We start from the raw sequence: 26478 nt of genomic DNA on the forward strand, positions 1-26478 counted from the left end.
CACCCCACCTTTTTCTCCAAGAAGCTCAAGGTGTCGTATCTGGTCCCTACCCTGCCTTATTTAATTACCACAACAATCATATGGGCTAGGTTAGGCTGAGAGGCAGTGATTGGCCCAAGTATTTCTAAACTGCTTAAACTGTTTTTTTTTAAAAAAAACTCTTAGCAGTATAGATACAAAAAAACAACAACATAAAATAGTACAATAAAACAGAAACAAAAGAACAGTGAAATAGTATTATAAAAACAGAAAACAGAATTATGAAGAAAGAAACTCAGCAATAGCGAGGTTCCAGCTTATGGGTCAGGGCAAAAATATATGTCTTTGCAATATGGCTGAAGCTACTGATGGATGATATTGGGATGTGTGTGGCGCTGTGGTCTAAACCACTGAGCCTAGGGCTTGCCGAACGGAAGGTCGGCGGTTCGAATCCCCGCGATGGGGTGAGCTCCCATTGCTCGGTCCCAGCTCCTGTCAACCTAGCAGTTCGAAAGCACATCAAAGTGCAAATGATAAATAGGTACCGCTCCGGCGGGAAAGTAAACAGCGTTTCCGTGCACTGCTCTGGTTTCACCAGAAGCGACTTAGTCATGCTGGCCACATGACCCGGAAAAACTGTCTGCAGACAAATGCCGGCCCCCTTGGCCAGTAAAGCGAGATCATAGAATCATAGAATCATAGAGTTAGAAGAGACCACAAGGGCCATTGAGTCCAACCCCCTGCCAAGCAGGAAACACCATCAGAGCACTCCTGACATATGGTTGTCAAGCCTCTGCTTAAAGACCTCCAAAGAAGGAGACTCCGCCACACTCCTTGGCAGCAAATTCCACTGTCGAACAGCTCTTACTGTCAGGACGTTCTTCCTAATGTTTAGGTGGAATCTTCTTTCTTGTAGTTTGGATCCATTGCTCCGTGTCCGCTTCTCTGGAGCAGCAGAAAACAACCTTTCTCCCTCCTCTATGTGACATCCTTTTATATATTTGAACATGGCTATCATATCACCCCTTAACCTCCTCTTCTCCAGGCTAAACATGCCCAGCTCCCTTAGCCGTTCCTCATAGGGCATCGTTTCCAGGCCTTTGACCATTTTGGTTGCCCTCCTCTGGACACGTTCCAGTTTGTCAGTGTCCTTCTTGAGATGAGCACCACAACCCCAGAGTCATTCGCGACTGGACTTAACTGTCAGGGGTCCTTTACCTTACTGATGGATGATGCATTGCAGGTGGCAAGATAAGAACCTAAGAAGGTGGCTAAACTTGTGGCCCTACAGTGCCCACCAGCTCCAGCCAGCATGACCAATGGTCAGAGATGACAGGGGTTGTACCTCAGCAACATCTGGAGGAAAACTGGTTAGTCCCCACTGCTTTAGGTATATGCCTCTTTTCTACCATCTGATTGTGAACCTGTCTGCCTGTCCGCCCAGGGTTTTTTAAGAGAGCCGGACAGACTTGCTAAGTGTCATTTGCTTTCCATAGTTCCAAGTGTGCTCCAAGACCAGCTGACGCTGATTTGCAACCCATCTACACAGCAGATGGGGCTGACGGGAGAGCCAGCACATTTTTATTCTTTGCCAGATTAGGTAACGTCCCTTGCTTTGTATAAATGTGCTGGACAGGAATCTAAAGCTCTCACGCATATGTGCCCTGAGGGATCTATAGAAAACTGTTTTCTTGGCTAGGAAAAACAAAGTCTCAGGAACCAAAGTGACAATGAAATGATGCCAAAAAGAATGATTATTTGAAGCTGAACAACTATGCATGTAAGCAAATGTGGGTATATGTGCATCAAATGCAAAACTACAAATTACAGTTATAAACTCTGCAAGCTATAGCAGCTGTACAAAAAACAAAGAAGTCTTCCAGACAATACAAATAATAATTGATGATATCTCCAGGATTAGATCTAGCTTCATGCTTCATCAGAATCAAATGGAAGAATTATTTGGGGGAGGGGGCAGCCATTAATCCCTGCCACCCATCAATTATTCAACACACACTATCTGAATTGTTTGCAAAACAACATTATAAGGCTTATTAGGTGGATACATAGGTGCTGCTGTTGCTAAGGGCACTTGGCATCTTCCCTGCTGCGGAGATTCACTCTCTTCCAACAGGAGCATCTTACAGCAATAAACGTAGGTCCAGGAACACAGTAAATGATGCACTGTGCCTTTAACAGTTGTGTGTCTGGCACAAATTAAACAGGGTAAGCCTTTTCTAGTATGGAAACACTATCATAGGGAAAGCTTCACCTGTGGACATTCCGTCTGTCAGACATCTTATTACTTGTGTGTGGCCCCTTATTTGCTTTCGGGCCCCATACTTTAGCACGGCAGCTTGTAACATTAAGAATGCTGATTTATTTTATTTTTATATTTGCTAAGGACAAACTTCTTAACAAACTAAAAGTTTCACTTGGAGGAACTTGAACTTAACTAGTTAATTCTGTAAAAGGACATACTGAAATTAGTTCCATTTTGGACAGGATAGACTAGAACTAGAACATGTTGCTTTTAAAAATGAGCTTGTCAGGCACTGCCTGTGGCCCCCAGAAAGTTGTCTAATGAGCAATGTGGCCCTTGGGATGTTATGGGGCTGTGACAACTCCAGAGCTGAACTCAGCAGGGCCTTCAAAACAATCGCAGACAAAGTCCACCTGGACAGGAGCTTGTGCTGGTCACATCTTGAGGGATGCCTTCAAAGTGTACATCCAAATATTAATACACCCTACATTACAGATGGGTCGCTGTCTTCGTCACAGTGTTCTTCTTCAACAATTATAAAATCCTTCATATTGTATTGGTGCTGGGGCAAGCTAATTATTTGCTTCTAAAAAGCACTGAGAGATCACTATCTCACCCATCAGCCATTTGCCTACTTTTTTCCCTTATCAAAGTTTTCCAGAACAAGGAGTACAAAAGATTTCAAGGTCAATATTTATCAGGAAGCTTGCACATGAAAATAGATCTGAGTCATGGTCTCTAGTAATCCTCTCCTGCACAATGCATTCAAAACTTCCTTTATAACCACCGGGTCCAAATTGGAGTCAGCTGTTTCAGCTGAATTTGCACCTCTTATAACAAAACCTTGTGGAACCAAGCAACCTGCCAGTTCTGACTAAGCTTGAGAGAACAAAGCTATTAGATGTGGCACTGTTCAAAATTCAGGCAGCACTTGCTCCCTAGATAACTTCTTTTGCTGTTTAAAAACCAACAGGAGTTTCATGACAAATTTCTTCACATGCAGGAAATATATTTTTATACTGGCTCTCTTTTAAAAAACAAAAACACAGATATGTTTTAAAAATGCATCAGAGCCGAAAAATAAAATTCACCTTCTTAGCTGTGCATGTTTAGTCAGTAGTATAGTTGCGCATAGCGAAGGCTCCTAATAATCTCCAAAACTAATAAACGATTTAGAAAAAGGGATCGTGAACCTTTTTGAACAAAGTGGGCACATCTTGAATTTTGAGGAAATGTTGTGGGCACCCTTCACCAAAGGCTGCTGGGGGGTACCATGCATGCAACACAAAATAAATTTTAAAATATTTCCTATTTTTGTTTTTATTGGCTGCCAATTTATTCACTTTTTCTGCTTTGATATGGAAAGGTTTTCTCTAGTAAATGAAAGCCATTGCTTCAAGAAAGTCCCCCAACCCCCAGTCACTTGTTCCTCTCTGATTTAGTAGGCACTTTGAGAAGTCGTCGGGACGCGGGTGGCGCTGTGGGTAAAACCTCAGTGCCTAGGACTTGCCGATCGTATGGTCGGCGGTTCGAATCCCCGCGGCGGGGTGAGCTCCCGTCTTTCGGTCCCAGCTCCTGCCCACCTAGCAGTTCAAAAGCACCCCTAAGTGCAAGTAGATAAATAGGTACCGCTTTATAGTGGGAAGGTAAACGGCGTTTCTGTGTGCTGCGCTGGTGCTGGCTCGCCAGAGCAGCTTCGTCACGCTGACCACATGACCCGAAAGTGTCTTCGGACAGCGCTGGCTCCCGGCCTCTTAAGTGAGATGAGCGCACAACCCTAGAGTCGGACACGACTGGCCCGTATGGGCAGGGGTACCTTTGAGAAGTCGTGCTGGAAGAATACTAACATTGCCATTTAATATGACACTATGCAATTCTTCTAGTGGGTTTGCCAAGTAAATTAATTAGATAATAGCCACTTATTACTAAAGGCAAGCTTTTCACCACAAAAAGACCAATGGGCTTTCATGAGCCTGGTGAAAAGTTGATTCTGAATATAACAACAAAGCTAACTTCTATGCATGTGCTGTTGCATGAAAAGTCTTGTAAGACATTTTGGAACACTGCAATCCTGCGGCACGTTTACACCGAAGCGTGTCCAAGTATGTTCAGTGAGACTTACTGCTGAGAAGGATTGGCAGCTAGAGGACTATTCCTATGGGATGGAGATGGAAATGACCCATCTCTTTCAAAAAGGCAAAAAACAAAGGTAAATTGATAGGAAAATAATGTGCACTGCCAACCTCTGAAAAGCTATGGCAGAAGGAAAGATTCTTTCTGCTCTGATTAAGCTCACTTTGGCAAGAGGCTCTGCAAGCAAAAAGGTACCCAGCTGTGGAGTGCTCCTGCATGAGACCAGACTTTACCTCTGCATATATTATGCATGCTATTGATTATTGTCACTTAAACAGATCAATTAACTTCAAGCTCTAGTGGAGATGAGTTCCTTTAATTATACTCTGTGCTTCAAATAGAAGTGCATATCCTTTTTTCTAGTGGATAAGGGAGATTTACAATTTCCCGAATACTACCCTCGTTCACCTTTTTTATTCCAAAGGGAGAGGCTTCATTTCAATAAGGGTATATGTAAGTTTCTGAACTTAAGCAGGAATAAACAGATGCACAAATATAGGATTTTTTTAGGGGAGGGGCATCTGATTTGACAGCAGTACAAGCAGAAAGGATCTAGGGGTCTTGATAGACCGCAAGCTTTAATATAAGACAACAGTGTGACGCAGCAGCAAAAAAAGCCATAGCATTACCTTCAAATATCCAAAGCATGGGTAGGCAAACTAAGGTCTGGGGGCTGCATCCGGCCCAATCGCCTTCTAAATCCAGCCCATGGACAGTCTGGGAATCAGCGTGTTTTTACATGAGTAGAATGTGTCCTTTTATTTTAAAATGCATCTCTGGGTTATTTGTGGGGCCAGTGGCGGAGCTTCATGCTCCGGCACCGGGGGCGGGGTGCACCGCCCGCAGGGGCAGGGAGTGCGTCCTGGGGGCAGGGCGCCCAGTGGGGGGGGGGCAGCCGCGATGGCGCTGTGGGGATCATGCTGCCGGGGGCAGTGGGCTCCCCCCGCACTCCTCTTCCTCTGCCAGTGTGTGGGGCCTGGTGTTTTTACATCTCTGGCTTATTTGTGGGGCATAGGAATAGTTCATTCCCCCCCCCCAAAAAAAAATATAGTCTGGCCTCCATAAGGTCTGAGGGACAGTGGACCGGCCCCCTTCTGAAAAAGCTTGCTGACCCCTGAAAAGGGCTGTCACATGGAACATGGAGCAAACTTGTTTTCCACTGCTTCCGAGGGATAAGACCCAAACCACTGGATTCAAATTACAAGAAAGGAGGTTCTGACTAAACATCAGGAAGAACCTTCTTTCCATGAACTTCCTTATCTTCACTTATCTAGCTGTGCAATCCTACAGATATCTACTCAAAAGTAGCTCCCTAGCATTTACATCTAAGTTTGTGCATTATAGGACTGCAGCCTTAGGAGCCAAGCCCATCAAAGAGTTAACAAAAATACAACTCGCCTGTCTGTTCCTATGATCTGTAAACAAGTAAAACAATCAACAGACTAGAAGTTATTGGCAGGGCACATGTTTTGCATCAGTGAAGCCCCCAGGTTGTTCCTGAGAATCTCCAGGTAAAAAAGGAGCAGGGTTGAAGAAAATCTCTCCTGAGAGATTGAACAGCTGCTGCAGCTTCTAGTCAGAATCAACAACCCTGAGCTAAACGAGTGCCCTGAATTCCAAAGTAGATGTGACTGGCCTTTGGCTGTTCATCTTGAGTTTCGCATCTATTCTGGATCAAGACCATGATGTGAGTGGAGACAAGCATTTAATCCTTTGACTCCACCATGATCTTGATCTGGACAGACAAACACACACGGGGCAGGCGGCGGCTGCTGTTTGCCGCAAGGAGATCATTGTCATTAGCACTAATAGCAAACAGTGGCTGTGGTGCATCCTGGGACAAATAGGTGGTACAGGGGGCCCTGATGCAGATCAGGATTGCACCAGGGGAAAGGGGTTACATTTCCCCTCCCCACATGCTATGGAATCAAGTTGCTCCCTTGCACAACCGCAATTTAACAATAGCAGCAACAAAAGAGGACGCACACGCGCGCACACAAATCATGCAAAGTCCAATCAGGTCCTCAATGTCTGGCCCCAATCCAGCATCAAGCCACTTCATATGTCTGCCCAAAGCAGAGCTCCGTTGTCATTTCCCAGGCTCCCACAAAAAGCCTCCAAGCCTTCAGCTGCTGCTTCTGTAGCATAACCAGTGACCTCAAGCTGTGCAGTGATACATCCCATTAACACTTCTGTAAACCATTTAGTCTTGCTTTGAAGCCTGATGTAAGCCTGGCAGCTCTCTTTGCTTGGAATGCTACAAGTGATATAGCAGCAAAGATCATAGCGTGGCAAGTATAGGCATGACTACCAAAGTAAACATAATTTGTGTAGTTCTGTTTTCAAATGCACAAATGGAATGAGAGGGCAACAGTACAACTCCAAGCTGCACACAAATAATCCAGAGTGGAAATGATGGGATATTTTTTTTTTTACACAGTGTGGTTTGGGTACAGGGTCAAGCTGCAGCTAAGGATGGATGAAGCTGCCCGTTTCAATGCCTCTTGGTTTATTATTTCTCCAGTCTTAAATTCGGTTCTCCCCATTCCCACATCAGTTTGCATCAGTTTGCAATTAAAAGAAGTATTCAGGAAAATCCGGACTGAAAGAACATACTGAAATACTATCAAAATAAGGCAGGGACACTGTTTGTGAGTTGCTCCTCTGTCCAGAAGTGTGGGATATATCCTGTTTTGGATAGGATTATTCTCCCCATGAAGGAGCAAGTGCCCAGCCTACAGACGCTGTTGGAGACAACAGTGCCACTGAAGGCACAAACGCTCTCGGTGGCACAAGGTGCCTTCTGCTAGCTAGCTACAGTTGGTAGCTCAAAGATGGTAGCACTTTCTGGACAAGGGTAGCCTGGCTTTGGCTGTCTATGCTCTAGTAACCTGTAGTTTGGACTACTACAATGTGTTGGAATAACATCAGAGGAGCCCTGCTGGATCCACCTCTTTCCATATGAACCTGAGGTCATCTTCTAAGGCCCTTCTTTGTGTGCCTTCTCCATGAAAGGCACATGAGAATGGGCCTTTTCTGCAGTGGCTCCCTGTTTGTGGAATACTCTCCCAGGAATGTTTGCCTGGCACCTTCATTATACACTTTTAGGTGCCAGGCAAAAGCATTCCTCTTTAACCAGGCTGTTGGCTGATTGACATCCAATGCCCTTTTAAAATGTTTGTGAGGGTATTGGGTTGGTTTTTCTTTTTCTTTTGTGTATTTTGTGCTTTTATATTGCGCTTTTATCTTGTGAACCACTCTGAGCCCTGTGGGTATAGGGCGGTATACAAATTTAGTAAATAAAATAAATCTGGCCAATCGCCCATCCAGTCCAGCATCATGTTCTCACAGTGGCCAACCAGATGTCTCTGCTAGAAGGACCTGAGTACAACAATATTTGCCCTACCTCTGATTCGCAGCCACTGGCTCTCAGGGGCATATGGCCACCTACAGCGGAGGAAGAGCACAACCATCATGGCTAGTAGCCATTGACGGATATATTCTACATGAATTTGCCCCTGCCTTAGAGGGCAAATTTTCCAGCTGTGGGGAGAGGGCTGTTACATCTCCCTGCAGCTGGAAGATTCAAAACCAAGGCTGGCCCCATTCCACAACACAGAAAGGTAAGCGGCATTCCAAAAGCCCATAGAAGAGGCCAGCTTTTGTGAAACATTCAAATGAGATTGACATGGTTATGCTCAAATGGGACCTTGATTGCATTATTATTATTATTATTATTATTATTATTATTATTATTATTATTATTATTATTGCCTTATTAGGCAACCATTTCTAGATAAAGCTTTAATCGCCAATCACATCTTACCAATGAATTTATTGACAGCAACCAGGTGGATTAATGCAAAGTTGACTCCCAGTGGATTAGGCACTGTTACTGCTCCTGAAATTTCCACATCACTGCAGAACGTACATTATTAAAGGATTTCCTCCAAAGGCAACTTTTCCAATAGTTTCGTCCAGTGTATAATTAAATATCTCTCATAAACAAACATTCTTGTGGAGCAATTCAGTTCCTGCCCAAGATGGATCAAACTGCAGGCATAGGCAAACTCCGCCCTTCAGATGTTTTGGGACTACAACTCCCATCATCCCTGACTACATCCTGTTAGCTAGGGATGATGGGAGTTGTAGTCCCAAAACATCTGGAGGGTCGAGTTTGCCTATGTCTGTATCAAAGGATCCAGTTACATTAAAAGCACTGCCGCTTGCAGCAGCCAGGTGAGGAGTGGGGGCATTATTTTTTACACAGTTGTTTAAAAACTCCTGCACCATTCCAGGGCATACAAGGGAGAAACCCAAGGATTAGACCCCTACTCAGGAGATCTGAAGGGCTTCGGAACCTGTGGATATAAAACCTCCAGCATCCCCACCCAATCCCAAAATGCCCCCTAAATGCTTTATGAGTTTCTGCTGGTGGGAAAACTGGTGACAGCAAGCTGGAGTTTCTCTTAGGGCAGAGTCCACCGCAGCCAAAGCACTCCCCTCCATCGCTAAGATTGTGCTATTGGTTTCTAGACTACTGGGGAAATTAAGCATAGGCTTCCGAAGGCAGATGAAAACTTTGAAGTCTGTTTTCCGTGCCCCCCAAAAATATAAAAATCACAGATCATCACTGCAATCTCCTCTGTACATGTGCGCGCACACACACACGCAAAACGAAATTACACTTCACCCAGAAACCAAAATGATAACATATGTAGTACCTGTGCAGCTTGAGTGTAGCAGTTCCATAAACAGTAGTAAATCCCAAAAGGCGAACCCATCGTAGGAGAACACAGCGAAATGTGCTTGGCTCAAAGTACAAAATGATAACCTACAAAACAAAAGACATACAGAAGATATGTAGCAACTTCAGGTGAATCACATAAGCCCTTCCTGGTTCATAAACAGAACGAGGGTTGGAAACTGGGAGCTGCACTTTTTCCAATGTTCCTGAGTGATTTCTGAGTTTGCTGCTTACTTATCTTTCGCAGCCTAAATTGAAGGAGTGTAAAGAGCAGTCTAGCCCATTCAGTTGCAGCTGACTATACGGTAATATTTAATGAAGAAATAAAAGCCCACTATTTATAACGTGAAATAAGCACCCATGCTGACGTGTAGATAATAGCAATAAACAAACTTGCTGCCAGAGTGGTTCAATTAAGTGGTATGTGCCTGCTTAACTAAAAATGAATGTTTTAATAAAGTGTCTTGAAGGAAAAGTTATAGCATAGCATCTCCCCTCCTTGATAATTTTTAATCATCGCTTTTTGGCTTTCAGACTACACATCACTTTCATTTCATTTCCCCTACGGAGCACGATGCTGAGCTGTTAGTGAATTTGCCTCTGAATGGAACAATAAAGAACAAAAGCTCTTAGTACAAAGAGTCTTACTTGGGATTTTTGATTTGCTTAGGCCGGAAGCTCTCCAACAAGGTGGCAAGGTGAAGGAAAAGTCAGGACTCCTGCACCTTTCAAAGCTGCAGAGATGAATTTCAGCACGTGCAGCTTGTCATGCAATTACGCCTGCCAAAATCCCCTGTTCTGTACAACTGCAGAAGGTTCAGGAGTCCTGTCCTCTTTTTCACCTGGTCATTCTACTTCGCCAGGAGCACCCGAATCCAAGCTTTGGAGCTTCTCAGATTTCTCAGATCTGACTGCTTAACCACACCAAGCACGACTCTCTTCCCTTTTGCTGGGGAAAGCCTGCTGCAGCCATGTGTTAAGAGGCCCCACCAGGGATCTGTATAGACCCAGCTAGCAACTCTGTTAAGTTACCAATGTCTCAGCGGAGGCTGAATTCAGTAAGGAAGGGTTAGAGAGAGAATGCAAGGCAGAGCAATGCAAGACAGGCAAGGCAGAGGGAAAGCTTCTCAAGTTGTTGTTGGCATCTATTTGTCTTGAGGGATAACAGAGCGTGCCTCCAGGGGTTAACTCAAACCAATGAGCTAGCAGAACCAAAGTGACCTCCTCGGGGCGCAAGCCAGAGCAGTATGTATGGAGGCCCTGACAAGACCCTCCCCCCTTGGCCTCACTGATGTCACCCACAGGAAAGCAGAGCAATGTGTTTGGAACCAGCTTAGCTTCAGAAGGAGGCATAAAAGGCCATCTAACCATTTTAGGGTCTCCGCTCCAGATTTGTGTAGGGTTTACTCCTCAAACAAGCCAATAACCTGGGCTGAAAGAACCAATCAACCAACCAACCAAACCAGAACACAGCTTGCATAAGTGTGTTGGATACAGCTCCCATCATCCCTGACCATTGCCCATGCTGGCTAGGAAAGACGGGACTTGGAGTACAGCAACACCTGGAGAACCACAGGTTCCCCACACCTGAGGTGCACTCACCTCTTCATACTCAAGAGTTGTACTTTTCTAACAAAGGTATTTCACTTTTTTAAAAAAATTAAAACCGGTGTCCATATTTTGATGGAATAGCTCAGGCTTCCTCAAACTCGGCCCTCCAGATGATTTTGGCTAATAATAATAATAATAATAATAATAATAATAATAATAATAATTTTTTATTTATACCCCGCCCATCTGGCTGAGTTTCCCCAGCCACTCTGGGTGGCTCCCAATCAAGTGTTAAAAACAGTACAGCGTTACATATTAAAAACTTCCCTGAACAGGGCTGCCTTCAGATGTCTTCTGAATGTCAGGTAATTGTTTATCTCTTTGACATCTGATGGGAGGGCGTTCCACAGGGTGGGCGCCACTACCGAGAAGGCCCTCTGTCTGGTTCCCTGTAGCCTCACTTCTCGCAATGAGGGAACTGCCAGAAGGCCCTCAGCGCTGGATCTCAGTGTCCGGGCTGAATGATGGGGGTGGAGATGCTCCTTCAGGTATACAGGACCGAGGCCGTTTAGGGCTTTAAAGGTCAGCACCAACACTTTGAATCGTGCTCGGAAACATACTGGGAGCCAATGCAGATCTCTCAGAACAGGTGTTATGTGGTCCTGGCGGCCGCTCCCAGTCACCAGTCTAGCTGCCGCATTCTGGATTAATTGCCGTTTCTGGGTCACCTTCAAAGGTAGCCCCACAAAGAGCGCATTGCAGTAGTCCAAGTGTGAGATAACTAGAGCATGAACCATTCTGGCGAGACAGTCTGCAGGCAGGTAGGGTCTCAGCCTGTGTACCAGATGGAGCTGGTAAACAGCTGCCCTAGACACAGAATTGACCTGTGCCTCCATGGACAGCTGTGAGTCCAGAATAACTCCCAGGCTGTGCATCTGGTCCTTCAGGGGCACAGTTACCCTATTCAGGACCAGGGAGTCCTCCACACCTGCCCACCTCCTGTCCCCCCAAAACAGTACTTCTGTCTTGTCAACCTCAATCTGTTAGCCGCCATCCATCCTCCAACCGCCTCCAGACACTCACACAGGACCTTCACCGCCTTCACTGGTTCCGATTTGAAATAGAGGTAGAGCTGGGTATCATCCGCATACTGATGAACACCCAGCCCAAACCCCCTGATGATGTCTCCCAGCGGCTTCATATAGATATTAAAAAGCATGGGGGAGATGACGGAACCCTGAGACACCCCACAAGTGAGAGCCCAGGGGTCTGAACACTCATCCCCCCACCACCACTTTCTGGACACGGCCAGGAGAAAGGAGCGGAACCACTGTATAACAGTGCCCCCAGCTCCCAGCCCCTCTAGACGGTCCAGAAGGATGTTATGGTCGATGGTGTCAAAGGCCGCTGAGAGATCCAGCAAAACTAGGAAACAGCTCTCACCTTTGTCCCTAGCCCGCCGGAGATCATCAACCAGTGCGACCAAGGCAGTTTCAGTCCCATGGTGAGGGACTGATCCTTAGCTAGCATGATCCTTAGCTAGCAGGGCCAGTGGTCATGGATGATGGGAACTGTAGTCTCAAAACATCTGGAGGGCCAAGGTCCTGACCAATAGATCACTCTAGCAGTAGCTGTTTTATGGGCCAAAGTAGATTATACATTCCAAGTATGATTGTATTATGTAAAAGTAAGAGTTAAAGATGTAGAGCAAGGTTTATTTATTTTTTAGAATGCGAAACTAGGACCTGGGAGAGCAGGATTCAAATCCCCATATAGCCTCCTGGGTGAGTTTGGGGCAGACACTGCCTCTCTCAGCCCGACCCACCGCACAGGGATAAAATGTGACAAGGGAAAATTGTGAATGCCACACCTCGAGCTCTTTGAAGACAAGGTGGGATATAAATGTAAGCAGAATTTGTTTTCTGGGGGTTTTTATTGTGGGGGGATTGGAAAGTTGTCTATACAAGTGGATATAACAAGTATATAACATATGAAGGGGATAGATGAATCAACACAGCTACAATATGCCAAAAGGAGAATAGCAACAAGCATTTCCAGTTTAGTCTCTCTACAACAGGCATAGGCAAACTCCGGCCCTTCAGATTTTTGAGACTACAATTCTCATTATTCCTGACCACTGGTCCTGCTAGTTCCAAAACATCTGGAGGGCCAGAGTTTGCCTATGCCTGCTCTACAATAAGAGAGTTGGCTAACGTTAAGACATTTTCTGGTGTTCAAATAAGCTTTTAGTTACTTCAGATGTATAAAGTTAATTACAGGAGAATAAACTGTGGGAGGGGAGGGGAAATCAAAGTGTGCAACTCTAATTACTTTTCTAGCTGTTCTGTGGAGCAGGTATTAAAGGGAAACCGGTGTTCTTAAATGTCATCCCTCAGCTAATAAGTATCATAATAATTAATGGCTCTCTGAGCAAAGTTGCTTAAGGTCAGTTCTTTTAAATTCTAAATAAAGCCACTAAATGAAATTTTCAAAAGCATCCTGGTGACATGCCAAGTGGCATTCGCTTTAATTAGGGCCAATGTGCTTTATGTTCTCCACACACTCATCCTAAACAAGTGACGAGGAAGGAAGTCTCATAGACTTGGGATAGCTAAGCGCTGTGGGTTCTAGTCCCACAATGGGCAAAAAGATTCCTGCATTGATGGAGGCTGGGCTGGATATCCCTTGTGGCCCCTTACAACTTTACAATTCTATGTTTCTATTACTTCAGTGGAATTTCCTTCCATGTGCTTGAACAGCAATGCACACAAGAAACTAGTTCCATTCAGGGACGGATGGATGCAATGAACATGTAAAGTTGAAGTCAATTTTAATCTGTAAATTTAGCTTATAATGTATATTTTTAAATGTCGCTTTTATTCGTGTTCCAGTTTTATTTTTCTACTTTGATTTTTACTGACACTTACAATGTATATTTTTTACATTCTCTGTAAAGCACTTGGAGGTTTTTGTTTACAATCAAGTGGCATGCGAATTTTGTTAAATGCAATGAAATGTGCACTGTTTTGTTTTATTAAAATAAGTAATGCAGCCCTGGGAGATGAGTCCTGAAACCCAAGAGGGGTTATTGCACTAAAATGGGGCTTTGGTTCACTTTTGGAAAGACCAGATAAGAAGCTTTATTGGCCGTGTGTGCATGCAGTATGCAAAATGGAGAGTCCCCATTCACGCATATATACAGCAGGGATGGGGAACCTGTTGACCTTCCAGGTGTTGCTGGACTACAGCTCCTGATATCCCAGATTATTTGCCATGCTGGATTGAGCCAATGGAAGCTGGAGTTGAACAACATCTGGAAGGCCACAGTTCCCACCCCAATATACTCATGTACAGCTTGCACACACATAGGCCCCATTTACACTATACATTCCAAGCAGCATCATAACAATGCAAGCTGTCATGGCTCTGCCCCCCCCCCAAGTATATTTTGTTATGGGTGCTGAGAGTTGTTAGGGGACCCCATTCCTCTCACAGAGCTACCCCTTCCCAAGTGGTTTAACAAGGAATCCCTCTTCCAAACAAGCGGAGGGGTCCTCACCCCTGCCTTGCAGGAACAGTAATTGAGGGAGGAGGGAAGGGAGAAGGAAGTTTGCACAGTGTCCCCAGGGAGACTTCAATGATGAGAAGCATCCTAAGCCTCTTAGACTAGGAGCCAACGACCTCCAACCCCAAGATCTCTCTGAAGGAAAGACAAGGCTTTGGGGGCTTTGAGAGAACTCCTGAGTTGGGTGCTCTCATCTGGGGGAGATTTCAGAACAAGAACCATAACACGGGGCAATTGTGTGCTCTGTTTCCAGTCATCTTAACAGAGCTATGGTATTAGGAGCATACAGGGAGTTACTTTTGGAATTTTGGTTTCCTTTCTTTTTTAAAAAAACAACAACAACACAACAGACTTCACAGGGATGCATTGGGCACTAGAAGTGGTAGTTATTATGCAAACTGAAACAACTGGCAACAGACGGGCGGAGAGAAAAAGCATCAAAAGATAATAAAGGGGTGACAGAAACTAAATACAAGAAGCTTTTCATCTAGGCCTCATTATAGGCTTTATACACAAAGCTCCACAAGCTGGGGCATAAATCTTGGATGGCAAGATCAAATGTTTATTTCAATCAAGGAGATGAAAACAGAGTTATCTAACAGAAAAGTGTCGCCTCAGCATGTTTCCACATGAACAAACTCGAGAAGAACTGTACAACTATTCTTCCCATACTTTTCCTAACATATATACTGTGAGTGGCCTGGGTCAAACATAAACGAAACCATGGCTTAGTGTTATGTAAGAACCCTGCACAGCAGTTTAACTATAGTTACAGCTTTGTCTACAGCCAACAAACCAAGATCTGAAGCCATGGTTTGTTGTTTGCTTACAAACCTTGATTTGTTTTAACTATTGCTTGGCATTACATGTGAATCCAGTACCTTCTCCTTAACCATGGTTACTCTGAACACCTTAGCCAAGACATTCCACAGACTACAAAGGCACAAGGCAAGAGCAGTTGGAAAAAAGAAACCAAACTTTGTAGAAACCGTGGTTTGCTTGATTACTGTGGATGGTTTACTCATGGTTTGTTAAACAAACTATGTGTCTTTATTCCTCTTCCTGGTTTTCTATGCCACTTTTCTCATCTCAGAAATGTAAGAGGCTAGAAATAGGCGAAGGTAGTTAGCATCTTTCCTTTACATGTTCTATAATGGCCATCTGTTCCCTAAGGTAGGTGTTCTAACCAAAATAAATCAGTGTCTTTCTTTTCTTGTATTGTTCCACAGTGTACCCACGTACAACAAAAATAGCAGTATGTTTTCTGAAAAACCCAGTGTCTATATATGTTGCTTGATTCCGGATTGGGGAGGGGCGAATTGAGTCAATTTCCCTGTTTTATAACAAATGCCAGAAGGGCAACAGATTATTTGGGTTTCCCTTCTATATACAAGACATATTGAAAGAACAGTAGACAGATTTTGTAGCTTAGTTTAGGCATCAATAGCTTTGTTTAAAGGGGAGGGGAGAGGGGGTGCACAAAGTCCGCAAGCTATTTTTCACAACCTGTTGGCTAATAAATAAGACTGGGAGCCATGGAAGTGCAGTATTTTCCTAAGTGTGCCCCTGTGTTGCTTTCCTTTGATATAGCTCTGCTGTGATCCAGCTCCTGTTTATGAGGTGCTGCTGGTGTACAATGATTCTGGGTACATCGTGTAGCACCCTTAAGTTAAAAAGAAGAAAAGGAAATGGTTGTGGCGACTCCACAATTCTTCGGAGGATGGTGTAGGGCAGGCTGTTGCAGTGTAAATTGCTACTGTGAGCACCCCACATCTAAGAGATTTCAGGAATGTATAAAGGGGAGGCAGTGGTGCCATGAGAGAAGGACTTCGGACTCTACTTAGCAGGAATGAGCTGCAGCGGACCCCAAACTTGGCAGGGCTATCTTATCATACTTTAAAGTGGGTGGAGTAAATAAGCACTACCATCTAAAGCAGGAATGGGAAACCTGCGGCCTTCCAGGTGCATTGGGCTGCAAATCCCATCTTCCCTAGCCGTTGGGCTGATGGGAACTGGAGTCCAACAGTACCTGGAGGATCACAGGTTCCTCAGCCCTGGTCTAAAGAAGAAGAGAAGAAGAGTTTGGATTTGATATCCCGCCTTTCACTCCCTTTAAGGAGTCTCAAAGCGGCTAACATTCTCCTTTTCCTTCCTCCCCCACAACAAACACTCTGTGAGGTGAGTGGGGCTGAGAGACTTCAAAGAAGTGTGACTGGCCCAAGGTCACCCAGCAGCTGCATGTGGAGGAGCGGAGACGTGAACCCGGTTCCCCAGATTACGAGTCTACCGCTCTTAACCACTACACCACACTGGCTCTGCCTAACCTCCAATGAGACTTTTAAAGTCCAGAGTCTCAAATTACCTAAGCACACCTCTAAGATGAGGGCCCTTCAGGCAATGATCGTTCATGTGAGGACAGGGATGTGTGAAGATGCTCATCTGCGAAACATCGAAATGAAGCACTGCATCTGATGCACAGCTCACGGCCTCGTCTTTTATACTCCTTAAGAACAAAACAGTGTAACTCACCGGGAAGTAAAGAAGCAGTGACCCAAACAGGATAGTCTCCAAGAGAACGAGACCAGATGCCTTAATGCTCTAGAAACGAAAACAAACGGGTACAAGAAATTAGACTGACACAGCCATTGCATTATTCGTTTCACATTATCTTTAAAATATTTATAGCAGAAACATTAAGAGGCTTGCAGATGAAATGTCATATTGGTGGGTTATAATCAAGGTGAATAAATGTTACCGATTTTAGCACAAGACAGAGAAGACTGACCACCTAACAACCAGATTGGTAAATTAATTAACCCAAACACGGAATACTGGTGTTTAAACTGGTTTCCAATACCTATTAATATGTTTGCTTGTAAGCAGGTTCCCCTCATCAGGATTTACTTCCTAGCAAATAAGGTTGCAACATTAGCTCTATTGATATCAATATAATACAAGTCAGTGTAAACTGAAGCAGTCCATTTTAAATAGTTTAGTACAGATGCTTAGAGTGTGCTCAGACAGGCATAATCACATCCATTTCTCCTATATGATTTAAACAGATGGCACATGTTCGCATGGGCTGGGCATTTTCTGTAGCTTCACTTTCCTAGAGGGAAACACCATTTCCCTCACCCCAAGCTATTTTCTTTTACTGGTTGATTGAATTTATATCCCACCCTTTCTTCCCCACCCCCAGCCAGCAAGCACACCCGCAATAATAAACAAAACAAAAAATTCTAAAACAGCTACAGTTTAAAATATTATTTCATCCAGTGATCTCAGGACTGCCAGGAACATATTGTTCAGCCACCAAACGTCTGAGGTTTCAAATTTCTCCTGAAAGCTAATAATGTTGGAGACGGATGCACCTCACTAGAGAGGGCTTTGCAACATATAAATGAACCTACCCGGACCCTTAGATCATTATCAGAACTTAAAGGGGAATTTAATTATGATATATACATATTGAGGCTGAGAGATGGATACCAAAAATGACTGTAATGTACATGATATATGATTTTAGAGCTATTCTAATCAGTTGTGTATGTTTGCTTTTTACAGTCAGCTCTGCTACTGCTATCAAGTAAGTCCAAGGGCTTCTTGAGACAAGGCCCAGTAGCAGGTATAAGCAGTCCACCACAGCTGAAAATCTAGGGAACTGAAACCTTAATTCAGTAATTTTCCAAGGGGAAAAGCCTTACTTTTTAAAATGCCCCCAAACTCTCTTCTGGGGGAACAAAACTGCTTGCTGCTTTACGGTGGCCTGATTATCTCTTTGGCACTGCCTTTAATAATTTCAACTATTTTGGCTTGCAGAATCAGAGTACATGCAATTCATGGCTACTGGCATTTTGGAATGTACATAATATTCAGAAGGTAAATTGGAAGGCTATTTGTTCCCATTGCTTCTTTTCTCCTGCCTCTTCTCCTATACCACCAGGGCCATCAGAACAGCCTTCAGCAATGCATAAAGCAGTGGTCAAGGGAAAAGAGAACCTGGAGGAGTTTAGGCATTCCCCAATGAGTAATACACTCTTGCTGCCATTCAATCATTTCTGCCGGGACCACTCAACTGCTCATTGTTCTAGGAGGGAATCTGTTGTTCCTCCACCCTAGAGAATCATTAAATATCTCTTTGCCAAAATGATGCAGCTGTCTTTGGGCATTGCCGTTTCCCACAGGCCGACAAACCAGGCAGCTTCTTTGGCATAATGAAGGTTGTCATCAAATGTCAAAGTATTTCCATGCTGCCCTCTGCAATGGCTACACTTTTGCTAGCAAACTGGCATTAATGACTGCACATGTAGTGTACATATAGGAAAATGACCAGGGAAACACCAGCATAATTTCCTTTAACAGCTCAAGCTAATGTGCCGGAGCACCAGATATCAAAAACCTGTGCTAGGAACTTTCAGTTGGTGTAGAATATTAATTTCCACAATGGATGGTGGTCGGCTGATAGATGAATCTAAACGCATCCTAAGCAGTAGTACCTGGTGATGGTTATGCAATGGCTGTGTGCCTCCCAAAAGGCACTGTGATGTTTGTAAAGATGGAACAGAAGGAGGAGGAAGGAGAGAGAGGTATGAAAGTGTCCTGCTCAGTAGCAGATCGTATGGTGAGGCAGCGGTACTCCTGACCTCCCAACAGCTGAGTCAGCTGCTGCTTACCAGGAAAGAGATGGGGAAAGTGAAAGGGAGGTCAGCACAGTGCAAACACACTAGCCAAGCCAATATGGTATTCCTGCCAGTGCCTTTGCACTCTGCTGACCTCCCTGCCTCCTCACTCCATCACAGCAGCAACTCCACTGCTGGGAGGCCAAGTGAGCACCACTGTCCCACCACACCATCAGCTACTGGACCTTCTTTTATAAACTCTAGCTTGCCTGTATGGTTAGTTTTTAATGCCTATCCATGGACTGCTCATGCATACACAGGGGGAATAAGCTATTTAAGACCCAGTGATAAGTGTATTCTTTTGGAAGTACATTACATTGATTTCAGTTCAAGTGAATATCTTTAAGACTGCAGTCTATGTAGAACAGATATAGCACTATAGAAGGTGCTGGCAGAAGCTCTTTGGCTGTCACTCTTTGGGGATGGAGGAGGATTTCATTTAGTCCACATTTTTTAACGAACTAGCCTAATTCGCACGCACCCCCCAGGAATGGATCATAATGCATGGATCATAACATAATTATTCTTTGGATTGCACACTTCCCTGAATTTCAGAGTCCTCGACTAAAAAGAATAATAATAAAAATGCAAAAATGCAAATTTTAGAATAAAGTATTTTTTAGAAATATGCAAGATAATATATGCAATGATATAAGTGTTGTGTGACAAAATAGGCATTTAAATGCATGTTAAAATATGAATTTCCATATGGATCACAGATTATGGCAAACATAAGACAGAAAAGACTTACGAATGAGCACATGTGAAATAGATGCAGAATGGAAATAGAATAATCCTACCATTCCTACTCAGTCGATAAGAGAAAATATCAAGCACAAAAATGCCAATATTTCAGCATTTACATTCCTGGGTTTTGACTTGTCTCAGATTAAAGGAAATGTGGTGGCAGTTCTCCGTACATTACCCTTCGGGATCTTGAAACTCTCCCTTTTTTCTTTTCCAACTGGATGCATCCCATTTTGAGTGGGCCTTGGAGGTGTGGCACAACACTAAAATGGCTGTCAGACACAAGAAGAGCTTTAAGAGGCAGGACCACAAAATGGCACAGGCGAGCCTCTCCATCAGTGAAAAGAATGGCACCTGTCACCCACCAGGATGTTCACTCACAGAGCAAAAACATCTCTTCTGTTCAGAACAGAAGGGTGGGTGGGTGACCGGTCCCAAATGAAATATGGGCATGCTTAAGGGGATGTGCCAGTACAAATAGGAAGTGGGCAGGAAGACCAAACCATCTTTCATACAATGTGGATTTTTAAAAGGAGACCTTTCACAAGTGCTCAGAGGCACACTGGCATTCATGGACATGTTGATGACCCACTTACATAACTGGGGCAGTTATGCATTTAAATATATGTTTTTTTTTTAATAATATTTTTATTAGTTTTATGAAATACAGAAAAAAGAATAAAAAGCATATTATAGAAGTAGAAAAGGAAAGTTACAAATTTTTCTTACTCTTTTTTCCAAATCTGTTGGACTTCCCCACGTCCTCCCAACCCTGCGTTCTCTGTGATGCATAACGTCTGCAATTTGTTAACTTGTTTCAATACTTATTGTATCTTCCATTTTATCATGTTACCCAATTTCAAATATATTATGACCCAAATCATGTACGTTTTCATTTTAACACAATAAAGTTGTTTCATTATTCTATCTCTGACTTCTTGTACCTTAATTTCCATTTCTTTAATTTAACATTACTGAAGCTAGAATTTCCTAAAAGGTGCGTTTTTTAACATTCATACAACTTATAATGTTTTTCCAAATAGTCTTTAAATTTTTTCCAGTCCTCCTCAATTGTTTCTTCTCCCAAGTCTCGGATTCTGCCAGTCATTTCGGCCAGTTCCATGTAGTCCATCAACTGCGTGTGCCATTCATCCAGTGTGGGTAAATCTTGTGTCTTCCAATGTTTTGCAATCAGGATCCTTGCTGCTGTAGTAGCATACATAAAAAAGGTTCTGTCCTTCTTAAGCACTCTCTGGTCCACCATGCCCAGGAGGAAGGCCTCTGGTTTCTTAGGTAAGGTAAATCTAAGTACCTTTTTTAGTTCATTATGAATCATTTCCCAAAAGGCCTTCACTTTCGGGCAGGTCCACCAGAGGTGAAAAAATGTCCCTTCCGCCTCTTTACATTTCCAGCATTTATTATCAGACAGGTGATATATCTTAGCAAGCTTGACTGGGGTCATGTACCACCGGTATATCATTTTCATAATGTTTTCCTTCAAGGCACTACATGCCGTAAATTTCATTCCGGTGTTCCATAACCTTTCCCAGTCTTCAAACATAATGTTATGCCCCAAATCCTGCGCCCACTTTATCATGGCGGATTTGACTGTCTCATCCTGAGTATTCCATTTAAGCAGCAGGTTATACATTCTCGAAAGTAGTTTACTTTTTGGTTCTAACAATTCTGTCTCTAGTTTCGATTTTTCCACCTGGAATCCAACCTTCTTGTCTACTTTAAAGACCTCTTGAATTTGTGCATAATGCAACCAATCTCGCACCTTGTTTTTTAGTTTTTCCAAGCTCTGCAACCTCCAATTGTCTCCAATCTTTTCAATAATTTCCTCATATTTAGGCCAATTGGCTTCCATATTAGGTCTCTTACGTGCCTTGGCCTCCACCGGTGAGAGCCACCTCGGAGTCTTACTCTCCAATAAGTCTTTATATTTTGTCCAGACCATTAAAATTGCTCTCCTGACAATGTGGTTTTTAAACAGTTTGTGCGCTTTAACCTTGTCATACCACAAATATGCATGCCACCCAAAGGCGTTGTCAAACCCTTCCAGATCTAGGACATCAGTGTTTTCCAGTAAGATCCAATCTTTCAACCAGCAGAAGGCTGCAGATTCATAATATAACCTCAAGTCTGGCAGGGCAAATCCCCCTCTTTCTTTCGCATCAGTTAATATCTTAAACTTTATTCGGGGCTTTTTGCCCTGCCAAACAAACTTAGAGATATCCTTCTGCCACCTTCCAAAGCATTCCACCTTGTCCACGATCTGTAGGGTCTGAAACAAAAATAACATTTTTGGCAATACATTCATCTTTATAGCTGCTATTCGGCCCAACAAGGAAAGTTTCAATCTTGACCATGTTTCCAAATCTCTTTTGATTTCTGACCAACATTTCTCGTAGTTGTCCTTAAACAGATTCAAATTTTTGGAGGTCAGATACACCCCTAGGTATTTTACTTTTTTAACCACATTTAATTCTGTTTCTTTCACAAACTCATCTGTTTCTGTACTTGTCAAATTTTTTGCTATAACCTTAGTTTTTTGCTTGTTCAACTTAAATCCCGCCACCCGACCAAAGTCCGAAATTAATTCTAACACTCTTTTAGTACTAGAGACAGGCTCCTGCAATGTTAATACCAGGTCATCTGCAAATGCTTTCAATTTATATTGTTTCACTCCGACCTCAATTCCCTGTACCAACCGGTCCTTTCTAATCATGTTCAATAGCACCTCCAGAACTGAAATAAACAATAGGGGGGATAGGGGGCACCCCTGCCATGTCCCTTTTTCAATTTTAAACTCCTCTGTCACCACATTGTTTACTATCAATTTCGCTTTTTGTTCTGAATATATTGCTTCTATTCCATTTTCAAACCCCCGCCCCACTCCCATCCCTTCCAAATTTTTCTTCATAAACATCCAGGAAATATTGTCAAAGGCTTTCTCCGCATCAATAAAGATTAGCACCGCTCTAGTGTTTAGCTTTGTTTGTAAAAGCTCCAAAATATCAATAATGTTTCTTGTGTTGCCAAACAAATGCCTACCAGGGAGAAAGCCAGCCTGGTCCTTATGGATCACTTCATTAAGCACTTTTTTAAACCTACTTGCCAAAATGTCTGCAAAAATTTTGTAATCCACATTTAGGAGTGAGATGGGGCGGTAGTTCTTAAGCTGAGTCTTTTCAGTTTCTAGTTTGGGTATCAATGTGATGAAGGCTTCTTTCCACGTTTCCGGTGCCTTCCTCCCCTCCATAATCTGGTTACAAACCTCCAACAAAGGTTGTATCAAATAGTCCTTCAAAACCTTATAGTATTTGGAGGTAAGTCCGTCGGGGCCTGGAGATTTGCCTAATTGGAGGTTCTGAATGGCGCTTTCAATTTCTTGCTGTGTGATATTACTATTCAGGGTTGTTCTCGTTTCCTGAGGTATTTTCTGTAATCCGTTGGTTTTAAGAAATTGGTCCACCTCCGAATCTTTCTGTGGCCCTTGTGAATAAAGCTCTTTGAAATATCTCTGGAAACACTTTCTAATTTCCTCGGGTTTCTGTACCATTCTCCCTTCAATCTCTAGATTTGTAACTGTATTAAGTTTTTGTCTCTTTTTCAACTGCCATGCTAGCAGTTTCCCACACTTATTTGCTGATTCAAAAGATCTTTGTTTCATTTGTTTAATTCTCCATTCCACCTCTTGATTTATCAGTTTCAAATATTGTGCTTGAAAAAATTTCACTTCTCTCAGCACTTCCTTCGACTTGGGCCTAGATCTTAGTTTTTTTTCTCCATCTCTTATTTTTTCCAATATCTTCTCCTTCTTTTCATTCCAGAGCTTTTTCTTGATCGTGTTTTGTTGTATTAGAAACCCTCTCATAACTGCTTTACTTGCGTCCCAGATTATTCTTTTTTCCACAGTGGTATTTAAATTTATCTCAAAATAGTCCTTTAAAGTTTTTTGGGCCTTCTTAACAATCTTCTCGTCCCTTAGTAGGGTGTCATTCATTTTCCATCTGAAGGATCCGGTTGTATTTAGTCAGAGTTCCATTTTCAAAGCATTATGGTCGGAGCAGGTTTTTGGGCAGATTTCCACCTTTCTAGTCTTAGGTGCCAGTCCTCTAGTTATCCATATTTGGTCGATTCGTGTCCATGTCAGATGAGCTTCAGAAAAGAAAGTCCCTTCTTTTCCTAGGGGGTTCTTAACCCTCCATATGTCAATTAAGCCCACATTGTCAGTCATTTCAAAAAAAGTTTTAGGTAGTCTGCCATCTTTCGTTATGTTAGCACTTTGCGACTTATCCATATTTACAGACACAACCCCATTCATATCACCCATCATGATGATGTTGTTGTAGTCTAGGTAGTCCAGCATAATCTCATGCAGCTTCCTGAAAAATTCCGATTTTCCTTCATTTGGGGCGTATATTCCTAATATCAGAAATTTTTCTCCTTGTGTCTGAATTTCAATCGCCAAAATTCTGCCGTGTTCATCTTTGAATAAGAATTTCGGTGACAGGCTCTCCTTTGCATATATCACCACTCCTCTTTTCTTCACTTTGTCCGAAGAGATGAATTCTTGGCCTAGTCTTTTATTAATTAGCACTTTTCTGTGGAGCCTTGTCACATGTGTTTCTTGCAGGCAAATAATGTCCAATTGTTCTTTTTTCAAGATATGAAATACTTTTCTTCTTTTTTCCGGAGAATTTCCGCCGTTTATATTCCAACTAAGAAGCTGCAGCGACATCCTGGTCTAATTGGTGGGTCTACAATGGGGTGTCTAGGTTTCCCTCCGATCCCGGAGGTGGTAATGTTGGTCCAGATCCAGGCGGTGTAGGCTTTGGAGATGGTCCCGGTGGTGGTGGAGGCCAAGAAGCTGCAGCTCCTTTCTGGAGGTCCTCCTCGTGGTCGTGTAGGAACTTCTGTTGGTCCTCCGGTGTTTTAATTCTTACTTTCCTTCCTTTGTAGGTAAATGATAGTCCTTGCGGAAACTCCCACCTATAAGGGATTGTGTTGTATCTCAACAATTTGGTCAAATCTGTATAAGTGGTCCTAAGATCCAAAAGGTGTTTAGGTATATCTCTGTAAATTTCAGCCTTTTTACCTTCTATCTCCAAAGATTTTTTGAAATGTAGGCCTAGTATCTTGTCTCTTTCCTCTCTCGATCTCAAAATAACCAAACAGTCTCTGGACTTGTCCTTCTTTATCAATTTTCCCAGTCTAAAGGCAGTCACAATTTTAAAGTCCTTATCTTCCTCTATCCCCCAGAATTTGGAGAACAAAAGTGTTAAAAATCCCTGTAGATTTCCTTCCTCCAATTCTGGGATAGCCCTTAATCTGAGATTATTTTCCTTACTTTTCAATTCAACCAATGACAGGTAGGCTTGTTGTTCCCCTACCTGTCTTTTCAGAGGCCTTACTTCCCCCCTAATCTCATCAACCTTTTTGTTCGCCTGTTCTGCTTTTTGACTAGCTTCCACCGCAAGCTTATAATTTTCAGTCGTTGCCCCTTGCAATTTTTCAATTGCCTGAGTATGATGAGAAACTTGCTCAGATAATTTAGTGATAGAGGATGTAGCTTGGTCAATTTTTGATGATTGATTGTCCACTTTTTGATTTAAAATTCCAAGTTGTTCCAAGATTTGTTTCAGGACTATTTCAGATCCTCCAGTTGCCATATCTTCTGCAGCAGGCTCTACAGCAGGCTCTTCAATTTCCACCTCCTGTGCTGTCAGCACAGTTGGGACGGATGATCTTCGTTGATGAAATAGGGTTGTTTGAACAAGTTGCCCTGGTTTCTTTTCTTTTTCTTTAGCTTTAGCTGCTCTTGTTCTCCCTGTGCCACTCATTCCACACCTGCCTCTGTTCAAGGTCAAATTTTCTTTTGTTTCATAAGTTAGACAAAGTCCAGAGTGTAAACAATTTAACCACAGAGAATCACAATAAAGTACAGTTCCCAGGCCTCTATGTCACCACAATCCTCTAGGTGGGGGTATTTCAAAGTTTCAAGGAAGGAGAGAACTCTTGTCCGCCATTGAAGTTCTTATATTCCCTATGTTAAGTCTTTAATAGTTCCAGAGCACAAAAGGAAGTTTCCACAGGCTTTCTTTGTCTTGAAGAAAAGCCACAAGGTGTCAAGAAAGGTCCCAGCAACAATGTTTAAACGTTAGTATCTCAGTCTATGTATCAGTTAAGCTACAATAACAGTATCAGCAGTTTGACAGTTCTCCTTTGCACACTGACAGCCCGATAGCTGGGTTGTCCCTTTTAACTCCACATAGCTCAAAATTAGGAAGAAGGTCCCAAAAATAAAATCCACAACTTTTACAAAGATTTCCTGCTTGTCTTTTCACTACAAAGTCTGTCAAATACACCCTCGTTTTACTTTTGCAGTCCCTTTTCAGCGCTTCAGCGCTCTTCTGCGCAATTGCTTTAATCTGGTTAGCAGGATCGGGAGACGGACTTCCTGTTACTCGCCTCCCGTTTTCAGCCGAATTTCAACCAAATTCCCAAATTTTCCGATGTTTAACTCCCCTTACTCACGGGTATGTAGCAGCCAATTTTGATGTTTTCAAGAAGAAAGCTCGGCGCTCATCAGCAGCAGCAGCGCGGCTTTGCATCCACGAAAAGAGTGATGAACTCACAGCGCCGCTCCCCCTTTCACGTTCCGGAGCCCCTTACGGAGCCCCTTCTTCGTTTCCGGGGGGGCTTTGGGCGCCCGCCGAGTCCCACGGCCGCAGGCTCGCTCTGCCTGCGGTTTTTCTTAATGGGTCTCCGCTTTGCCGTAGCGGACGACCCTTTTTCACGGAGCCCC

At 43.2% G+C, this 26478-nt stretch overlaps 1 protein-coding gene across 1 annotated transcript in view; it reads right to left on the reverse strand.

Moving 5' to 3' along the window:
- Nucleotides 1-26478, reverse strand: part of GPR158 (G protein-coupled receptor 158) — a 122749-nt gene that overhangs the window by 23065 nt on the left and 73206 nt on the right. The window contains exons 5-6 of the mRNA XM_083704648.1: nucleotides 16768-16836; nucleotides 9100-9209 (exon numbers count right to left, since the gene is read on the reverse strand). Coding sequence (XP_083560774.1) covers nucleotides 9100-9209; nucleotides 16768-16836 — 179 coding nt within the window. The remainder of the gene's footprint in view (nucleotides 1-9099; nucleotides 9210-16767; nucleotides 16837-26478) is intronic.

The sequence above is a fragment of the Podarcis gaigeae genome (genome assembly GCF_964106915.1).
Source record: "Podarcis gaigeae genome assembly, chromosome: 12".
Taxonomy (NCBI): Eukaryota; Metazoa; Chordata; class Lepidosauria; order Squamata; family Lacertidae; genus Podarcis; species Podarcis gaigeae.